Source organism: Camellia sinensis, chromosome 7 (genome assembly GCF_055761805.1).
Source record: "Camellia sinensis isolate YWXY chromosome 7, ASM5576180v1, whole genome shotgun sequence".
Taxonomy (NCBI): Eukaryota; Viridiplantae; Streptophyta; class Magnoliopsida; order Ericales; family Theaceae; genus Camellia; species Camellia sinensis.
This window is the reverse complement of record NC_138967.1, coordinates 109,487,334-109,508,659: the sequence shown is the minus strand read 5'-3', so window position 1 is coordinate 109,508,659 and position 21,326 is coordinate 109,487,334. Positions and strand designations below refer to the sequence as shown.

General features: G+C 31.5%; 1 protein-coding gene across 1 annotated transcript; it reads left to right on the top strand.

Annotated features, from left to right (window-relative positions):
• The first annotated feature begins 3,548 nt into the window (after positions 1–3,548).
• On the top strand, positions 3,549–10,069 carry LOC114307234 (uncharacterized). The gene is made up of 6 exons (XM_028252630.2): positions 3,549–4,645; positions 4,746–4,966; positions 5,439–5,658; positions 8,665–8,750; positions 9,022–9,113; positions 9,270–10,069. Exons 1-6 carry the CDS (start codon positions 4,556–4,558, stop codon positions 9,515–9,517), a joined length of 957 nt encoding a protein of 318 aa, XP_028108431.1. The 5' UTR covers positions 3,549–4,555; the 3' UTR covers positions 9,518–10,069.
• The last annotated feature ends 11,257 nt before the right edge of the window (positions 10,070–21,326 follow it).

Sequence of the window (21,326 nt, the reverse complement as noted above, 5' to 3'; positions counted from 1 at the left end):
AGGTCAAATGATTCAAATAAGTTGGGAACAGAACAAGACAATTTTTAATGATTAAGTGAAGAACAAGTTAGCGTAAATCTAATATTAAACCCAAATTTAATATCACAAGTGAATTCTACTTCATTTTTACGTAAATCTTATAACATAAGACATATTATAATTTGAAGACTTCAAAAAACATGAAAAAATTACTATATTGACAACTATAATTTACCACTATCATATGATAAATTAAATTTACGAAACTCATAAGATGAAATGTATTTATATTTTATCATAAATATAATTTTTGTGATTTATTTTTTAATTTTTACCACTTAAATTATGACGTATATTTGTTATTAGGAATTTAGTGCATACAATTAATGACATAAGAATAAAATAAGGGGTTGGAATTTGGATTTGAGTAAAAAATAGGAGGTGTTTGGTGTATATGAATGATGGTTGTGGTACATAAACCTATTTTGGCAACATGGTTTGTAGTCACTTTTTTTGGTTTGTAGTAAAAGTCAAAAGTTAGCTTTTTTGTCTTTTTTTTCATTTAGGATGTTGGTTTTTAGCCAACAGTGAAATTATAATTTTACCCTTCATGGGTCAAAATGTGTTACATATGTGAAGTTGTAAATATTTTAAATAAATGGGGTAGTTTGGTCATTTTATTATGATTTGACATCATAAACAAACATTAATCAAAAAAGTAAAAAGTCACTTTTTACCAATTTCTCAAATCATTTGTCTAAAAAAGCCAAAAATTTTGTTAAAAGTCAAAAAGCTACTTTTTACCAACTTCCCAAAATAAAGGAATACTAAAAAGTTTGAGAGTGAATTTGAATAAGAGAAAAATAAGGGGTTGGCATTTGAATTTGGATTTGGATTTTGCAGTTTGAGTTTTGAAAAATAAGGTACATAAATTGATTTTTGAAGTAAATTGAGAAAAATTATAAACAGTAAGACTAATGTAAAAAATATATATATAAAAAAAAATTAAAGACTAGAGTGAATCTTATGTAGGGGAAAAATAGCCTTTTTTTTAATATAATAAATTGCAAAAAAAAAAAAAAAAATTACGAATGTTTAGGGCTAAAATAGAAAAATATTTCGGTGATTACCGAAATTAGACGATCAGAGCTTTCTCTTTGCATGGCTGTCAAGTTAACCTCTTGGTTGTTTACCTTGAAGTTCCTGTTGGGCTCTTGAATTTAGTTTTGAAGGATTTGGCAAACTAATGTTAGAGTTCTTTATCCTCTTATCTTTATATATATATATATATATATTTTAAAGACCAAAAAAAAAAAAAATGCTATAACTGAAGGAGCAAAAAGAAACTTTTATCAATAAAGAAAAAAGATAAATTATTAATATATTCTCTGAAATTTTATTAAAATGCGAATTGCTTTCTATAGTTTTGAAAATTACATTTCGCTCTTTGAGGTTTCTAATTTCATAACAAATTGTCAATTTTATTAATAAATTATCAAATCAATTAACAGTTTTTAATGATATTAAAAATATATTTTAATTAATAATTTAAATAATTTTATTATCGTATAGGAGAGTAATTATGAATTTTATTTTTTTAAGTTAATTCTGTTAAATAAAAAAATTTTTAAAAAATATTCGTAAGTAAGAAATAATTTATAATTGAAGCAAATTTCAGAAAATATAATTGTAAATTAAAAAGAAAATGAAGATGTATTATTATTAGATAACAGGACAAAAAAAAAAAAAAAAACAAAAAAAAGCGCCACGTGCTCCGTTATGTGGAAGCCAGCCATCGACTGAGAGTCGACATTCTTTTAAGGCAGTGGCTTGCTTCAGCATCATTGGAGGGTCTAATTTGGCCCACTGAGTTTATTTTTAGATTTATTTTTTAATAATTTAAATTGTTTATATTTAAAAATTTGTTGAGTACATTATTTCTGTAAATAATTGCATTGATCAGATAATAAATATTATCTATACGGATTACTTTTTTTATAAATCGTTACTTTTTTGACCGTTTATTTTTTTCAGACAAAAGTGATCCGAATACATAGTATCCGTTATTCAATTAAAGTGATTTTTTTACAGAGATAATGTACTCAGAAAACTTTAAAATATGAATTGTTCAGATTATCAAATGGAGTCCAATAAGTCAAACAGAACTAGACTATCCCAGATCTGAACTGGATAACGTTCAGGCCTTCTTTTAAAACTATTAATTAATTAAAATTTGACACACAAAAAAAAAAAAAAGAAGAAGGAAATAAATTTACTATTTTGCATCGTTTGGAAAGTGGTTTTGTAGGCTTTTTTGGCTATTTTAGTCATAAAAGACAAAATAGATTATTTTAGCCACAAAAAATAAAATATCAATAAAAAAAAAGATAAATTATAAATATATTCTCTGAGATTTTATTAAAATACGAATCGCTTTCTATAGTTTTGAAAATTATATTCTACTCCTTGAGGTTTCTAATTTCATAACAAATTGTCAATTTTATTAATAAATTATCAAATCAATTAACAGTTTTTAATGATATTAGAAATATATTTTAATTAATAATTTAAGTAATTTATTATTGTATAGGAGAGTAATTATAATTTTATTTTTTAAAAATAATTCTGTTAAATAAGAAAAATTTAAAAACATATTCGTAAGTAAGAAATAATTTATAATTGAAACAAATCTCAGAAAATATAATTGTAAATTAAAAAGAAAATGAAGATGTCATTATTATTAGATAACAGGACAAAAAGAAAAAAAAAAAAAAAAAGAGAGAGAGCGCCCCGTGCTCCGTTATGTGGAAGCCAGCCATCGACTGAGTCGACAATCTTATAAGGCAGTGGCTTGCTTCAGCATCATTGGAGGGTATAATTTGGTCCATTGAGTTTATTTTTAGATTTATTTTTTAATAATTTAAATTGTTTATATTTTAAAATTTGTTAAGTATATTATTTTTGTAAACAATTACATTGATCAGATAATAAATATTATTTATTCGGATTACTTTTTTTTATAAATCGTTAATTTTTTGACCGTTTATTTTTTTCAGGCAAAAGTGATCTGAATACATAATATCCGTTATCCAATTAACATGATTTTTTTACAGAGATAATGTACTCAGAAAACTTTAAAATATGAACTGTTCAGATTATCAAATTGAGTCCAATAAGTCAAACAGAACTAGACTATCTCAGATCTGAACTGGATACCGTTCAAGCCTTCTTTTAAAACTATTAATTAATTAAAATTTGACACACAAAAAAGAAAAAAAGAAAAAAAGAAGGAAATAAATTTACTATTAACTCTGAGGCACCGTTTGGGAAGTGGTTTTGTAGATTTTTTTGGCTATTTTAGTCACAAAAGACAAAATAAACTATTTTAGCCACAAAAAATAAAATATCACATTCAATCCATAATCATTATACATTTTTTCATAAAAAAAATAAAAAGAGCCAAAAAGACTAAAAAAACTCTTCCAAAACTAAACTTTTTAACTCAAATTAAAATAATCAAAAAAAATAAAAAATAAAAAATAAACCCACTTTCCAAACCAACTCTCATTGCCGAGAGAGTCACATAAATGACACATCTTTCGTTCTGATGTCTTGGTAATTGCTACTTTCTCCTCTATATAAACACCCTCAAATAATATACTATAATATATAATATCTCTGCAACCCTCTTTGGACGGTTATGATTCATATATCCTAGCTATATATGAATAAATGTGTGAATATCTATATCTTTATATTTATGGTTATGTCTCCTCTATGAGTTTATATGAGTTTAGTTTCCTTGTTTGTTTTGCTTTCCCGGAAATTTGAAACATGGGTTTCAGTTGAAGAGATGGGAAAGTTTTCCGGGTCTCTAACATTTTGTTTGGTCGCCTAATTTTATACGTTTTTCCGAACTTGAAAACATTCTCAGCATTTTCTTGGGGTTTCTCTTTCTCATAGATTGCGTGAATCTCGGTGGGATTTGCGGGGAATTTGGCAATCACATGTCATTTCCCGGGAAAATATAAGTTTGTGAGATTTTTGCTTGATGGGTTATTTTGATTTGGTTTGAATCGTCGCTACTTTTTGTGAAGAGGGAGGGTCTTTTGACTTTTGGGTGTGCTTTGAGTTTTATTCAAGGGTAAGTAGAAAAGAAAATTGAGAATTTTCTGGTTTATAGTTTTTCATGAGAAAATCTAGCCGGAACCCGAAATTTCAGGTGATCGGAAAAGGGTTTGAATTCATGACATTGCCAACAATGAACTCTTTTCTTTCCCATCAATTTAGAAAAGTTTAGAGAGAGAAATTGAAATTTTTGTCCTATAAATTTGCTGTCTAAATGTCAAAAAATAGAATTATTGGAGACCGATTTGCATCTCTCTCTCTTCAAGAGGGATAGGCACATCCCGACAATCTCTCCCCCCCTCTACCATCTGTCTCTTTCCCTCCCCTCCCTCTGTTTTTCTTTGTTCTGTGGGCTTCCTCTGTTTTCAGGGTTTTGAGAGAGAACCAGCGAAATCTCTCTCCCCCTCTTACTTTCTCTCTGATTTTCTTTCTCTTTCTCACTCAAATTATGATTCTCGACAAAGGGTCAGTGCAATCGAACCTTGATTGCTTCCTCGATTGCACAACACCAGTGGTCCCATCCCAGTTCCTACCGAAGGTTTGTTTTCTCATTTCAACATTTTCCTTAAATCTTTTTGATGCAAATGTGATAATGATTGTTTCACGTGTCTAATGATTGATTGATGATGTTTGTGTAGAGCGAGATCAGAAACCTTAACAGGCTTTGGCACCCTTGGGAGAGGGAAAAAGTTGAGTATTTTACATTGGGTGATCTTTGGAATTCTTTTGATGAATGGAGTGCTTATGGTGCTGGAGTTCCGATCAGTGTGGACAATGGAGAAACCCTAATTCAGTACTATGTGCCTTACCTCTCTGCAATCCAAATCTTCACGAGCAATTCGTCGGCGAACAGTTTAAGGTATCAAGTTCATTCTCTACATTTGTATATAAACATTTTTAATTAGTTGGAGCTTGTGCACTGGGTCGGTCTGGCTTTTTATTTGTAATTTGATGCAATTTGGAGCAAAGATTATTTGTTGTGATTACAAAGTTGTTTAAACTAATTAATTGTGAACTTTTATTCTACTTTGCCATCATATCTTATTCTATTATAGTTGGTTTTAAGGTTGATACAATTTTGTTATTTAATTGCTTGGAACCATCATATGGCTCAGTCAAAAACTTTTCCCAGTTTGGTGATTTTTTTTTTTAAATTTTTGGTATTAATTATAATTGTATTGAGATGCACCAATCCCGTTGTTGATTGTTTGGTGTTTATTGACATTGGTAATTAAAAAGGCATTTATAATATAGTATTGTTTGGTTTATTCACTTCTAAGTCTTGATATGGAGTGGCTATGCTGAACGAAATCGCGGGGAGCCTTTTTCAGGGAAGAGACTGAGTCGGTTTGTGAGACGAGGGACTCATTCAGTGACTCATTCAGTGATGAGAGCGAGAGCGAGAAGCTATCGAGATGGGATGGATGTTCCTCTGAGGATGGAGTGTTTGAGCAAGAGAGCTTTTGGCATCTGAATGACAGACTGGGTTACCTATATTTTCAGTATTTTGAGAGATCAGCTCCTTATGGAAGAGTTCCTCTCATGGATAAGGTACTCTTTTATATGTTTATTTTGCTATACATAGCAATTAACTTATTTAGGTTCTTTGCATTCATAACATTTGCTCTGTTTTTACCTTTCTTTTGGGTATATAATTTTTTTTATTAACATTTACTCTGTTTTTACCTTTCTTTTGAGTTATTTAATTTCCATCAATAATTGAACATAGGAGTAAGGAAAATTGTTCTGGATATGTTAGAATCATTTGACATTCTAATAATGACAAGCATCTCATAAAGATTTATTGAAAATTTTGACTTCGAATCAACAAACTTGTTTTGCTCCTACCGGTTGGTCGCAATTATGTTTCATTTTGATTCTATTATCTCTCTCTCTCTCTCTCTCTATATATATATATATATATACGGTGTGAATAAAAATTAGTGAACAAAAAGGACAAAATTAAAAAAAAAAACAAATAGATAAAAAAATAAAAATGGGAGAAAATAAAAAAATAAAAAGAAATGTGGAAGGAAGGTGGAATCAGGGAATTATGGAAAGATGGGTGAGAAGAGGAAAAAGTAAGAGAAAAGCGGGAAAGTAGAAAATGTACATGTAAGATATTTTTTGAAAAATATATCTTAGCCATTGTTTTATAATTTAAAGAGATCTGAGCCATTCAAATGACCTAGTAGGACAAAAATATGTTAAAGATTTAAAAACTGTCATGTTTTATTTTATAGATATGTATATATATATATATGCACACACTAGTAGAAAACGCCCGTGCAAGGCGCTTGCTACTATTGTGGTAGATTTGGATTTAAAAAATACAATTGTTTTTAGTCTTTGACTAAGAGTATTCTCCCATAAAATTGAATGAAATCTAAAAAGTACGAACACTTCTAAAAAGGCGGCGTGCCCATGTGGTGTTCGTGTCGAACACTTCCCAACATGTGTCCGACACTCATCCAAACGTGTCTTTTTTTTTTTTAAAAATTAATTTTAGAGTCGGACACTTTAGGACACACATGTCGGTTACTTAAATACATGTATCTATTGATTAGACACACAGTTAATTATAAGTTTGAACAAAATAACTTAGAATATTATGATAAAAGAAAAACAATGTCAATTTATAAAAATTAGTATTATATTGCATTTATTTATTGTATTGGAATGATATAATTATATATATGATACATAATATATATATATATATATATATTATGTGCGTATTCTCCAATTGTCATGTCCTACATTTTTTTAAAAAAATTGTCATGTTGACTTGCCCGTGTTATGTCATGTCTCCATTCTTCTTAGAATGAAATAGAGGATTAAATATACGATATAATTATGGATAGTAATATATAAGATAAGTTGTACCGTGGGATAAATACACGAGATAAAGAATTATAAAAAAAAGAATAAATCTTATTATATTATGCGGGTGTTTGAAAAGTTGCTCTTTTAGTAGGTTATTTTAATTTTTGGTTATTTTAGTAGGTTAAAATTTTTGTATTTGGGAAGATGATTGGATTTTTTTGTAGTTGGATATGATGTTTGTGAGAGAAAAAACGAAATGATTATGAGTTTTATATGACATTTTGTCTTATTAACTATTTTAGTCTATTTTATCTTTTTGTAAATTTTAGCTTAAACCAGACTATAATTTTTCTTGCCAAAAACCCCCTATGTTTGATTAGGATGTGATAAAAATATTTTACTTTCTTCTATTGGATGGATGCGGGAAATAATTGCTTAAGAGCATCTCCAGCCAATATGTCATTGCTTGGTGGCAACCCAAAGTAACAATTTTTGACATCTATACGTACTGTAAATCAAGTTCTCATTTGAGTAGGCAACATTTGATATTTCTCTACCCATGTTGAATTTGACATACGGAGGAAGTAAAATGTATTTATTTTTTATTCTCTTATTATGTGAAACCCATATCAACTGATTTTTGTCAAAATTTTGAAACATGAACTGAAATAAAAAAGGATTAGAATTAAAAATATAATAAAATAATTAGTTTGAAATAGTGATTGGAGTGTTTATTTTTAAGACGTCAAATTAAAAGATATAAAGTTACCAAAAGAAGCCAAAAAAATAGAAGAAAGAAATCAAAAGTCAAAAAAATGGGCGATTGTTGTAGATTATAGATGATAGATAATAAAACAAAAACTGAGTATTTGGGGTAAAAATGGTCCCAAAAAGCTGTCATGAACGGACCGTCTATCTGCACGCCCACATCAATATCTACCAAACAAAAAATTATTGTTCCATTAGTTGATCTGAATAAATGATTTTTGTTCATAGGCCTCCGAGAATATAAGGGAGGCGTACGAAGGTTCTCTCTTAAATAACAGTGGATTTTTTCTTTCGATTTTTCCCCCTAGATAGAAGACAATAAAATTTGTCCTGTAGTTAGAGGGTAATTTTGACAAAAGAAAGTAAAAAGCGTGAAGCTATTGTAGTAAAGAGGACTTGTTTCCTTAATTAAAAAGGAAAAAATGGACTAAGAAACTATTTTTGCGAGTCTCACAAAGCTGACATTTAAAACAACTTCAACTTGATTTTTCACCTCCCAAAAACAATTCACGTGCACCGTCACTAGTATCCATAAATGAATTACTATTCAATTCATCTTTTCCTTTTAATTATGGATTATATGATCATGGCTTATGAGCATATGTTCTTGCCTTTGATGTGGTGTTGTGTTGTTTCTTACATGTTTTGGTTTTAGAAAAAACAAATATCTCATTTCATGTGAAACCCAAGGATTTGAATTCAAATGATAGTGACCATTTCTAACTTAAACTTCTTGAGTCTCTTTGGCATATAATTACACGGGTCCCTTGTCCCTAAATCCTTCTATCCTGATGCACTCTCAACTATAGAATCATGTTTCAAGATTCCTATATCTCGAGTTCGTTATGTGATTCTACAGCTGTGATTTCATGGAGATAGAGAGATGTTTGGGGACTGAGGATCTTGGCTGCATATAATTTATGTGATTCGGATTGACACCATTTTTTGTAACGGTGGTTTCAGATCAGTGGATTAGCTCAAAGATACCCTGGATTAATGTCGTTAAGAAGTGTGGATCTTTCTCCAGCTAGTTGGATGGCAGTTGCTTGGTCTCTCTCTCTCTCTCTCTCTCTCTCTCTCTCTACGTGCACATGAACTTGACAAACATGGTTTCCACTTAAAAGGATGCAAACTCATGTTTTTTCTGTCAAAGAATCTAGAAAGAGATCACACATATTGGTGTATCACCTTAAACCAACAACATATTGGCAAATACACTTGTGCTGTGTTTTAAATTTGGCTAATATTTATGTCATTTTTTTTGAAGAATCTAAAAAAGGAATAAATAATCAATTAATTTAATGGTGTTGATAATTTCAGGTACCCAATTTACCACATCCCGATGGGAAGGACCATCAAGGACTTGTCCACATGTTTCCTCACCTACCACACCCTCTCCTCTTCTTTTCAAGGTATTATTATTCTCCTTGGCCCTTTTGACTCAACTTTGATACATTATCTTTCATTTTCACCTTTCCTATTTAATTTCCTTTTCCCAAAATTCAATTTTGTATGTAAAAAAATAAAAACTAAATATGCATCGTAAACGTCTCTCTCAAAATTGGCAGATATGGAACTTGAAGATGACATGGTGGGGAGTGGCGAAAGGAAGCGAAAGGAAGGTGAGTGCATGTCACTCCCTCCATTTGGTTTGGCCACTTATAAGATGCAAGGGGGCAGCTTGTGGGTATCGGGCAGGTGTGGCCGGGACCAAGAGAGGTTAGTGTCACTTTTGAGCGTGGCTGATTCGTGGCTAAAGCAGTTGAGGGTCCAACACCATGACTTCAACTACTTCACGGGGATTCGGCGTGGCTAAAAAAAAAAAAAAAATATCACATAAGCTTCATGATTCACTCTCAACCCCACCAAAGTTTTTTCAACTGTTTGAGGAATCCTTTGGTTTTTTGGGCCTTTGGTTTTGTGGTGTTGTTTAATTTGGAGGAATGGCCTTAAAAAAAAATTAAAAAAAAAAAGAGAAGAAAAGAAAAAGAAGAAAAGAAAAAAGAAAAAAAAAAAAAAAAGAAGAGAAAAAAAAAAAGAAAGAAAAAGAGAGTGGGTTTAGAGTTGATGTTTTTTTCTCTTTGTTGAGCTTCAGGAATGGGCATGTTTACACAGCCCAAATCCATCTCTGAGATCTCTTTTCATCACAGCACATGATCAGACTAAAAGAGATGGAGGCTTGTATCTTTTTCTTGTCTCTGCTTTAAGAGTTTGTTGTTTTTGGTTTGTGGAGAGATTAGACAGTTTGATGAGATTAGAAATGGATGAGGAGAGAGGAAATAGTCCCCCCGGGGGGGCTCTTAAAGACTCTGAACTCTTGTCAATGGTGTAGTATTACATTCTAATGACCAATGATGGAGTCCTTGTATATGATTGCCTTTTTTAGGTTTTGCACAATTTTGTCCTACTCGTATGTGGTCGGTCATCAGCATGATCCATTTTCTCTTATATCTTTTAAAGTAAAATTTTTTTATGAAAAGTATTTTTCGTAAAAAAAATTATCGTATATTTGATTCCGACTTTAAAATTAATGTGCAGTTATGGGGTTGGGGTGGGTGGGTAGATTGAGGTGGTGGCGGTGGGGGGATGGAGATAGGTGTTGGCAAAAATTTCTAAACGGGGGAGAGCTGATTTAGGTGGCGGCCATGTGGTGATAGATACGGGCATTGACAAAAGTTTAGGAGTAAATTATATTTTACATCCTTGCACTTTGTACTAAATTTCATTTTGATCCATACACATGAAATCATGACAATTAACTTTATGTATTTTTGGTCAAATTTTATTTTGGTCTCTACACATGAAATCGTGGCCGTCAATCTCTTGCATTTTTATTCAAATCTCACTTTGATCCCTATACAAATGTTTATGTCCTTATTTTGTTATTTCATTTTTAAATCTTTAACAAAATTCATTCATGTGATAAAAATTTGACTACGAAATGAGGGTAAGAGGAAAATGATCTATATTTCTTATCAATACACTTTGTTATACGTCATAAGTACATTAGAGTTATATATATATATATATATATGAGATAGAAATCAAAGAGAGAGAAAGATGAATAGATAAAAAACTGTATTACCATGAAAAACAGAATTTCGTGATTTCAATTCATGCAAAATCTTAATATATTTTTTTAATTGTTCACAATTTGCGTTTTGTTTTAGCCTAATATAGTCATATTTTGATGTAAATTTTGAGATAAAGTGTGTATTGATAGAAAATGTAGATGATTTTCTTTACTTACCCTCATGTCATAATCACATTATTATACATGACTAGATTCTATTAAAGATTTAAACAATTAAGTTTCAGAAAAGGGATATTGACACTTATGTAGAGATTAAAATGAGATTTTGCCAAAAGTACAGAAGATTGACTATCATAATTTCATATGCCGGGATTGAAGTGGAATTTGACTAGAAGTGTACAGATTAACTATAATGATTTCATGTGTAGAGGCTAAGGTGGTGTTTGGGAAGCTAAACTTGGGTTAAAATAGCCATGTCACGACAAATGTGGCTTTTTTAGCCACATGGGGACAAAACCTTCACAAGTGTAGCCCAACAGTCAATGCCAAGATTAATTTACAAAATTACCCTCACATGTTAATTTTGGGCATCACCATCAACTGCAGCACACAAAAATTAATAAAAAAAAAAAACCTTTTCCCAAAGCACACCTTTTCGTAATTTTAACAGAGAGAGTTGAAAAAAAAAAGTTAAATTTTTTTTTTGTTTTTTGTTAAAATATTTTATAAAAATAAATTCAAACTCTATTTATAAAAATATTTTTAAATATTTTAATTTTTTTGTTATGTATTTGGTTATTTTTTTAATGTAGAATTGTGAAAGTAGTATGGAGTTTCGAGTTATGTGTTTTGTTATGATTTTCAAAAATAATTTATTAATTGAGTTTTATTTTATGTGTTTGGTTACGATTTGAGTGTAGAGTTGTTTTTAAATTTAAAATATTAACATTTTAAATTATTTAAATTTTTTTATTAAAATAATTTTTTGAATATTTAAATTATTTAAATTTTTACGATTTAAATTTTTTGAATATTTATTTTAATTTTTTTCTTATTAAATTTTTTAGATTATTTACATTATTTAAATAATTTAAAATAAAATTAAAATTAAAATAAAAATAAAAATAAAATTAAAATTAAATTAAATATTTAAAATTAAATTAAAATTAAATTATTTAAAATACACAGGACAATAAAATAAAACCTCACTTTTTATCATTTCACAGAAAATGAAATAAAAATTAAAATAAAAAACACACAAAAAAACCATTTGCAAAAAAAAAAAAAAAAACTTAAAATGAAAAAAACATAAATTAAAAAAAAATAACGAGAACAAACTTAAAAAATGAAAAAAAACATAAATTAAAAAAAATAATGAGAAAAACACGCCTCATTCAAAAATATTTAAAAAAAAAAACATAAAAACATAAATTACCATTCGCGACGTAATTTAGAAATAAATAAAACACATGAAAACTCATTTTCGAAAAACAAAAAAAAAGTTATTGTATACCAATAAAAATAAAAAGGAAAAAAAAAACATAAATTAATGTGAGTGAATAAAAAAATGACAAAATTGTAGATTTTAAAAAAATAATGACAAAAATATGCCTCATTCAAAAACATTTTAAAAAAAAATGAAAACATAAATTACCATTCGCCACGTAATTTACAAATAAATAAATAAATAAGTTATTGTATACCAATAAAAATAAAGAAGGCAAAAAACGTAAATTAAAGAATAAGAACTAATTAATGTATAAAAAAAAAGACAAAAACATAAATTTTAAAAAAAAAATTTAAGCAAAATATGCCAAATCCAAACCCAAAATAAAATAAAAAAAACAAAAAAAAAAAATGTACGCAAAATATGCCAAATCCAAACCCAAAATAATAATAAAAAAAATTTAAGCAAAATACGCCAAATCCAAATCCAAAATAAAAAAATAAAAAAAATAAAAATTTATTAGCAAAATACACCAAATCCAAACCAAAAAAAAAAAAATGTAAGCAAAATACGTCAAATCCAAACCCAAAATAAAAAAAAAAAAATTAAGCAAAATACGCCAAATCTAAACCGAAAATAATAAATAAATAAATAAATAAAAAACATTTAAGCAAAATTTGCCAAATCCAAACTCAAAATAAAAAAAAAGCCAAAAAGGGCATATTGGTAATTTAACAGGAAGACACCTCACCAAAAAATCAAAAAGCCCTTCCCAAACCAGGCTTTTTAGCCACAGGCTAAAATAGTTAAAAAAGCTAAAAAGTCAAAAAGTCAAAAAGCCAACCCACTTCCTAAACGGAGGCTAAAGTAAGATTTAGGCCTCGTTTGGCAAGAGGCTATTTTAGTCAATTAGCCAAAAAGTTACTAAATTAGCCAAAAAGCTAACAACCCATACCAAAAAGTCAAAAATTCTCTTTTCTCTCTACTTTTTGCACATCTTTTCGTAATTAACCAAAAAGTCATCCCAAATATACAAGTTTTTTTTACCTACCTTTTTAACCAAATAGTCAAAAAGTTACTAAATTAGCCTGTTCTCAAACGAGGCCTTAATGCAAAATGTAGAAAATACAAAGTGTAGTTTATCCAAAATTTAGTTTGGAAAGTGTTATTAATCTTTTTAAAAATTGAATTTTTTTGTTCAAATAAATTTTTTTTATTGACTATGTGAAATGTTTTTTTAACTTATTATTATTATTATTATTATTATTATTTTTTGTGGTATTCCAAATGACAAATAAACGGTGGGTCCTTAATGTTTGACAAAATGAGGGTGATTGATGATATCTCATTATCTTGTATGCTCACAGCCCCTTGTTTTGTTCCATTACTAAAAACTAAAGCTGAAGTTAAAATGCAGTTGGCCTTATGTGGTAGCCGGCTTGTTTTGGGAAGTTGACTTTTAATTATTTTTTTGGGTTTGTAGAAAAAATTAAAAATTAATTTTTTTTAATTTTTTTTTTTATTTGGGAGGTTGGTTTTTAGTCAATAGTGAAATTACAATTCTACTTCTCATGGGTCAAAATATGTTACATGGGTGAAGTAAATATTTTAAATTAAATGGGAGTAGTTTAGTCATTTTATTATAATTTGACATCATAAACAAATATTAATAAAAAAAAGTCAAAATATACTTTTGTAGACACCCCATTTTTGACCGCCCTTAAGACTTGGCCGTTACTGATGGTTTACTTGGTGGTAAAAGGTGTGCAGGGCAAAGGTTCAAATTCGTCAGCAATGAGAGAGTCAAATCCCAACTTCATACCCATTTTGGACCAAAACAATCTTGACCAAAAGATTTTAGATCTTAAAATCCTCTCTTTCAAAATGTTTTGAAAATAAAATTCCTACGATGTTCCGACGCTCACATTTCGGTAAATGTTGCGCTTTTCGGTAAACCGAGCAAGGACAAGTTGGAGATGAATGAAAGAGAGATGAAATCTTTGAAAAATCTTTCAAAACACTTTGTTTAGGGGTTTGGAGTTGAAGAAAAGAGGAAAGAAGAGGAGAAAACTAGTTTGGGAGAAGTTCGGCATGAATCCGAGTAAGAGAGAGTTGAGCAGCCCTCGCTGAATCGGGCTTATTCATTTGCATACTTGGATTTTAGCTATGAGGCCACCAGCGTTGGAAAGCTTACTTCCAGGGCTTCATTTTGCACTCAAGAATCTCCTAGAGCCAAGTCCGGGTGGGCGAGATATGACTGGTTGAAGTTGGGTATCATCCCGGTTGGATCGAATCTGCGCGGCTTCACCAAAATGGGCATAACTTTTTTCACAGGAGGAATTTTAATGCAAGGTTTGCGCCATTGGAAAGCTAACTTCCGGGGCTTCAATCTAGACACCCACCGGCCACTTTTTGGCCTTGGCAGCCACCACCGGCCATCAATTTATCCGACCGACCATTTAAAATAGCCGACCGACCAATTTTGCTGGCCGACAACCTTCCGGTGTATTCGACAGATTAAATGGATGCCAGCTGTGCCAGCTGGAGGGCGTAGACTGGATCCTCCATACACTATGGAGGATCTTTGCTCTTGGTTTGAAGCTTCTAAGAGAAGCTTTAGTCTCTTGGCTCTATAAAGGAAGCCCTTCACCTCCATTTTCAAGGGTTACAAAAACCAGCTGAGGCATTGATACATACACCCTCTATATCTCTCATTCAACCCTCCAAACCCTAAGATTCTTGCACCATTTCCACTACAACCCATAGCACCACACCACCATCATCCATTCCAGTCTCTTGGAGGCCATTTTCAGAGGTTAAGAGCCCACTTTCTTGAACCAAAAGCTGCTGGAAACCTGTGCTACAAGGGTGAGTCCCTATTTCCTCTTTTCTTACCCCATTTTGCATGCTATCTTAGCTTTTGTTGCTTACATTTTTGGGTCCCGACCTGAATTGGAAATAGTCTTAGTTTGAGCTAATCTTTATGTTTGATCAAGAACTTTTCTCTGTTTGAGGTCTCCTCCTCACCCTTTGTGTTTAATCTCTCTTTTAGGGCTTATCTTGCATGGTATTTTAGCCCTGTTTTTAAGCATTTCTGGGCTTCGAGCCAAACTGTGAAGTACCTTATTTTGAGCCCCTCTTCAACTTTGTTGAAGGGCTCTTCACTGTTTGAGGCCAGCTACTGCCCCTTCCCCTTTATCTCTCTTTTAGGGCCATTTTTGCATGATAGATTAGCCCTACTTTTGTTTGTTTTTGAGAATTGTCATAAACTGAAAAATATCTTGTTTTAATCTCATCTTCAAGTTTGTTTAAGGTTCAATTTTTGTTTGAGGTCATATGCTTCCTTGTATACTTGATTGTCTCCTATTTTGAGCCTTACACCTAAGCCCTTGTTGCATGCTTTGTTTGGCTTTCTAGACACTGAAATCCAGTGGATTTTCAGTGGCTAAGACACTATTTTGAGCTTCCAAATCAGAGGGGGGTGACCCCCTCTCACCTTGACTTGTTTGGTGGTCATTTTGGCCTTCCAAAGAGACCCTATCTTGCATGCTTTGAAGTCACTTTCTAGGGTCAATTTGGTGAGTTTTAGGGCTACCATATTTGATTTCCAGATTTAATTTTTCCATGCCAAGTGTCCTTGATGTATGTGCTTAATAACCCCTTGTATGCCCTTCCAAAGGAGCCCCTCGGTTGTGCATGTGTTGGCTGCATTTCCATGCTTATTTGGACATATTTTGGCATGTTTTATTCACTGATTTTTGCTGGCTTGATGAGTTCTCACCTGCTTCATGCACATGCCATGTAACTCATGTTTACTAGTCAAAGTTGCATGCTATTTTAGTCCATCTTGCTAGCATCTTTTGGCCATGCTTTGAACTAAAAATGTTCATGTTTTGGGACTGCCTTGGCTCTGTCTTTAGACCTCATGATCGAATAATGCATGCTTTGTATAGCTATAAGTCATTCCATGTGCCTAGTTTTGAGTTTCGGGGTTCATCTCATGCATCGGGTGCCATTTTTCCATGTTTCGGGGCTGTTTAGCATCATACTTCAGTGCTTGAACATATGCCATTGTATGCCATAATTCATCCTTTCAATGCCTTTGTGGAGTTGTGCTTTGTGCCTTAGACTCGGGGCCATTGCATTGTGCATGTTTGCATGCATTTTGGTTGCCTCATTTTCATCACATGGCCACTGATTTTGGCATGCTTGCGAGCTATCCATGTTAGTTTAAGTCCATCATCGCATGTTGTTGCATGCCATGTTTGCTTACATGTTTAGGTTGCGCGCCTAGTATATATTGCTCATTTGCATGTTCATGTTGCATACTTAGCCTCCATGTCTAGGTTGCATTTCATTGAGCATGCATCCCTTGTCTCTTGATCAACCATGATAGGGGTTGGGGCCCTTTGATGTGTTTTGTGCTTGCATTTCATTTGATATCGAAGTTGCACACTTGGCTTTTAGGCCATCATGCATTGAAATGCGTGATTGATGGCTCGAGGGTCGAGGGCCATGCTCCCTTGAGTCCCTTGCATGATAGGGAGTGTGGTTGGTGCATACATTTGCTTGAAATACATTGCCATGCCTTGTCTGCCCTCTGCTGCTGTCAAACAGGTTTTAGTAGGAAGAATTGGCCGGCTGGCAGTGTTGGGTGCCGACCGGCAAAACAGGTTTGGCCGAGAGCATAATGTTTAGCCGATGACCATTCTAAATGGCCGGTGATGATCTCGCTCAGCCGGTAGTGTCCCACAACACTCAGAGAAGCAACCTTGGGAGTTGTGCAATTTTTAGAGAAGTAGAACAGTCAAAGCAGAGACAAACTTGTGCATGGCAGTGACTTTCCAAGCGAAGCCGAGCGCGCATTGCATTGGACCCTCTTCCCGAGGCCGTTTACTACTTTCATTAGATTAGTTAATTCGTTAATTAATTAATTGGTCTGTAATAATTAATTAGCTTGTAGGTTAATTAATTTGTATTATTCTTTTGGTCCCTCCGAGCGAGGGTGAATTTGTAATAAGTGTAGGTGCGTGTGTGCACGTCTTCCAACCCTACTTCTTTCTCCCTTTTACTTATCTGCTTTTGATGGTTAGTATTAGGACATGTTTACTTTAGCATACCTTATGCTATGCATGCGTGCATCATTCATCAGTATTGCATGCACCAGGTTCGGCGCATCATACTAACTGCATAAGTATTTCAAATCTAACTTGAATACATGCTACTTGTGCATTTTCACATGTCATTTATAGACTAGCCGAGCCTACTCTAGTGACATTCCGTATGCGTTGCATTAGGCACTTAAACATGGACTTGGATCATGCATGATTGCTAACATGTTCTTGTTTTGGTACGGAGTACTAGGTAAGCATTTATACTTTAGCATACCGCATGCGTGTGAGTGTTACCATAATAGTATGATTACCATGAGGCTAGATGCTTATGTGATATAATTGCTTGAGTGCCTGTGGGTGGAGGTTGAATTAACTAAATTGGGATAATGCATTGAAACTGTGAGTTTTAAGCCCACTAGATAGTAGCAAAACCATCTTTTCTAAAGCCCACTTGAGGGTGGCAAAACCTGCATTTCAGCCTACTTGCGAATAGCAAACTATTTTCAAAACAAGCATGAAATGTTTTGTTCCAATTTAGGTGATTTGGTCTATACTTGTTTGCTGTGCGCATAACATAGGAATTCTAGGCTAATAACCGGAATAAGAACACATAACGTTTTCAAAACTGGATATCATGATTAGTAGAGGCCGATCTTCGGATCGGGCGAGAGGGGGTGCTCATAGCTGACGTTCCCCAATCGTACCCAAGTTCCCGAGCCGAGACAACTTTGGTGATGACGAACATGTGGCCTTTGGCACCGAGTCAGGGTTTCCTAAATTTCGCAAAACAAAATATTTAGGTGGCGACTCTGTATCTGGCAAAGCAGTCCATGTTTGACACTTCTTTTTTAAAATCTGTTTTCTCAAAACGATTTGCCGGATTTGGACTCTTTGGTTCAGATTTAGAACTGTGACAAATTGAGAGTCCTGAACTGTAGTAGACTCGCAAAACGAACAGAACGGGACTTGTCCTCCCGAGGCGTTCGGGGACGTCTACAACTTTTTACCAACTTCTCAAATCATTTGTCTAAAAAAATCAAAAGCTTGATTAAAAATTAAAAAATCAATTTTTACCATCTCTTCAAAATAGGCCTTTGTCCTGTTGGAGGGTAAAAATGTCAACATGTGTCCAAATCCACTCTCTCTCTCTCTTTACATATATATATATATATATATATACATATATGACTCGCCGTTATCCACAAGTAAAGCCACTAGTCCTGTATTTATGCAAACGTTACAAGAAATTATTCTTCTAAAGTAAGATAACAGTAACTCATTTCAGTATAGTTTGGGCTGTGATTGGGGCCTCGAATTTGAGGCTCGAAATTGCCTCAAATGCTATTTTTTTTTTTTTTTTTTTTTTTTTTTTGGGCTTATACATTAAAAAAAAAATAAATAAAAATAATAATAATAATAACAAGCAAAACATCAACCCAGCAAAAAAAAATAAAAAAATAAAAAAATAAAAAATAAAAATTCGAGCCAAATTTGAGCCAAAAATTTGAGGCCTCAATCTTTTTCCATATTAAGGCGCGGTTTGGTTTGGGATTTGGGTTTGAGTAAAAAATAAAAGTTATTCTAAGGCTTCTTTTGGAATAAGTTTTTTTTAGCAATTTTTTTAATTTTTTAATTAAAATATGGCATAAAAAAAATTAATATATTTAAAATAATTTTTAAATTTTTTACAAAAAAAAAAAATGTGTACAAAGAATTTTTTTTCTTTTTTTAACTTTTTATATAAATGATTGACTTTTTAATTTTTTAACAACTTTTTGATTGTGAAGCTAAAAAGTGACGTTACCCTCTCTCCTTTTTATATATCTTTTCATATAACATCACTTTTTTCTCTACTTTTAAAAAGTAAGGCTTAACATCACCTTAGATGTCAAGATAGATGAATGGTAGCCGTTCAAAAAAAAGATAGATGAATGGTAATATCACAATTAACGAAAATATAGTACAAAAACAGAGAGCCTTTTTTTGTTCAGCTCCCTAGAAAATATTTTATATTAATTTAAGGACAACTCAAATGTATTTATTAGTTTAAGGGCGTTAATTTCTTTTTTTTGACAAAATTATCTTGGGAGATTTGGTGAAAACTCTCTTATAATAAAACTTTAATTCATTAAAGACAAGCATAAAAGGTTTTTCTTGAAAAGTCTAATACATACCACTATTACTAAAATATTAAACTGTAAAATAATATAACTTTTGATCTACATGTCAATTTTTAATAAAATTAGTATTTTTAAAATTTTTTCATCAAGATCTATGTTAACTATGAAATTCTTAAAATAAAAAAAAAATTATTACTGTTGAAATTGATGTAAATTGTAACGTATTATTTTATTTGACAATAACATATTACTCTGACAATATTATCTAAGAAAAAAAAAGATATTTTACTTTGTCCTTATTCAATTATATATCTCTTCCTTGGGGGATTTATGAAGCAAAATAAATTGAATTGTCATTTTCACCAAATAAAAGTCCAATGGAGGGGTTTTAACTAAATTTCCCAATTACATGTAGCTAAGTTTTGTTATTCTACCATCTCCAACCAGCACTGCCACTGCCACTTTTGATTGCCACCTCCAGTTGTTAGCGACCACCTCTGACCATCGGCGACAACTTTCAATGATCATCTCTAGTTAGGGGTGAGCAGCGGATATACTGATCCGCAAAAACTGTGAGAACCTGAATATACAAATCAAGTAAATAATTAAATAATAATAATAATATTACAATCCCAAACATTTTGGTGGTAAATCCTAAAATGCAAATTAAATATTTGAAAGGTCTTTTAATTAATTTTTAAACCTAAAATAAATTTATGGTAAAAGTATTTAATTTAGAAGCAAGATTTATTATTTAAAAAAAAATAGAAGGTAAGTTTGAAAGTATATTTTGTTATATTAATAGTTATATTTTATTTAAATTAATGGGTTAGAAAATTAAATAATATAAAGAGATAATAAACTAGAGCTTTTTGTTTAGATACATAACCTAGGTTGCCTAATACATTCTATAGCAGCAGCAGCAGGAGGCAGCCACGGGGAGAGAGAGAGATTGAGAGAAAAGAAGAAGAAAAAAAAGAGGTTGCAAACAAGGATGGATTTTTGGGTGTGTACTAGGTCTTTATCTTTCTTCTTCCTTTTGGTTTTGTTTTTATCCTTATTCCATTATTATTTTATTCATTCATGGAGGTTGTAGGTTTATATATTTTGTATATATATATATATACTGTTAAGAAATTTGAGGAGTTAAATTCATGTATAAAGAATGGGTATTATTCTTAGTTAAAACATTCTGCGCATAATCACGAACTTTAAAAATCAAGAAACCATATCAAACGAATGAATTTTGAACTGAAAATTTTACAGTAGATCAGTTACATATTGAATTACATCTCTAAATGTTTTCATAATTTTTGGGAGTCAAAATCCATATAAATTGAGGTATTCAAATCTGTCTAGGAAACTAGTCCGAAACAGTAAATTCGGGAGTGTTGTTCTCTTTGGGTATAAATCCAAAAATTATCAAATTAGTGTCATTAGAACTGGTTACGAGTTTAGTTTCGTACGTTTTTGGCCTTGCATTGATTGCTCGTGTATATTAAGAGAACCGTCAATTTCTTTAAAGTGCTGCAGAAAACAATCTGTTTGGATATAATATATTGTAGATAATTATTTTGATAAGCAAATCAAGTGAAACCAATTGGGTTTGAAACTTAGGATATATTAGATCATATCTGGAGGTTATTGGAATTTTTCGAATAGCGTGGAGTGGGTTTTTTAATTTTCAAAGTTAGCGAATAGGTTGGGAAGGCTTGTTTGAAATTCTGTTTTATCTTAAAGTCACAATTAATTAAGTTTTGACTGGAACCCATATCTTGGGTGATTTTAAACCTTGAAGAACATGAACTTAGGTAATATTTAAGAGTAACGGTAAGTTGGGTTGAGCCGTGTTAGTGCGCTTTAGTTGAGGTTACTTAGTTCCTATTTTTTTTGTATTTTTAAATTAGTTG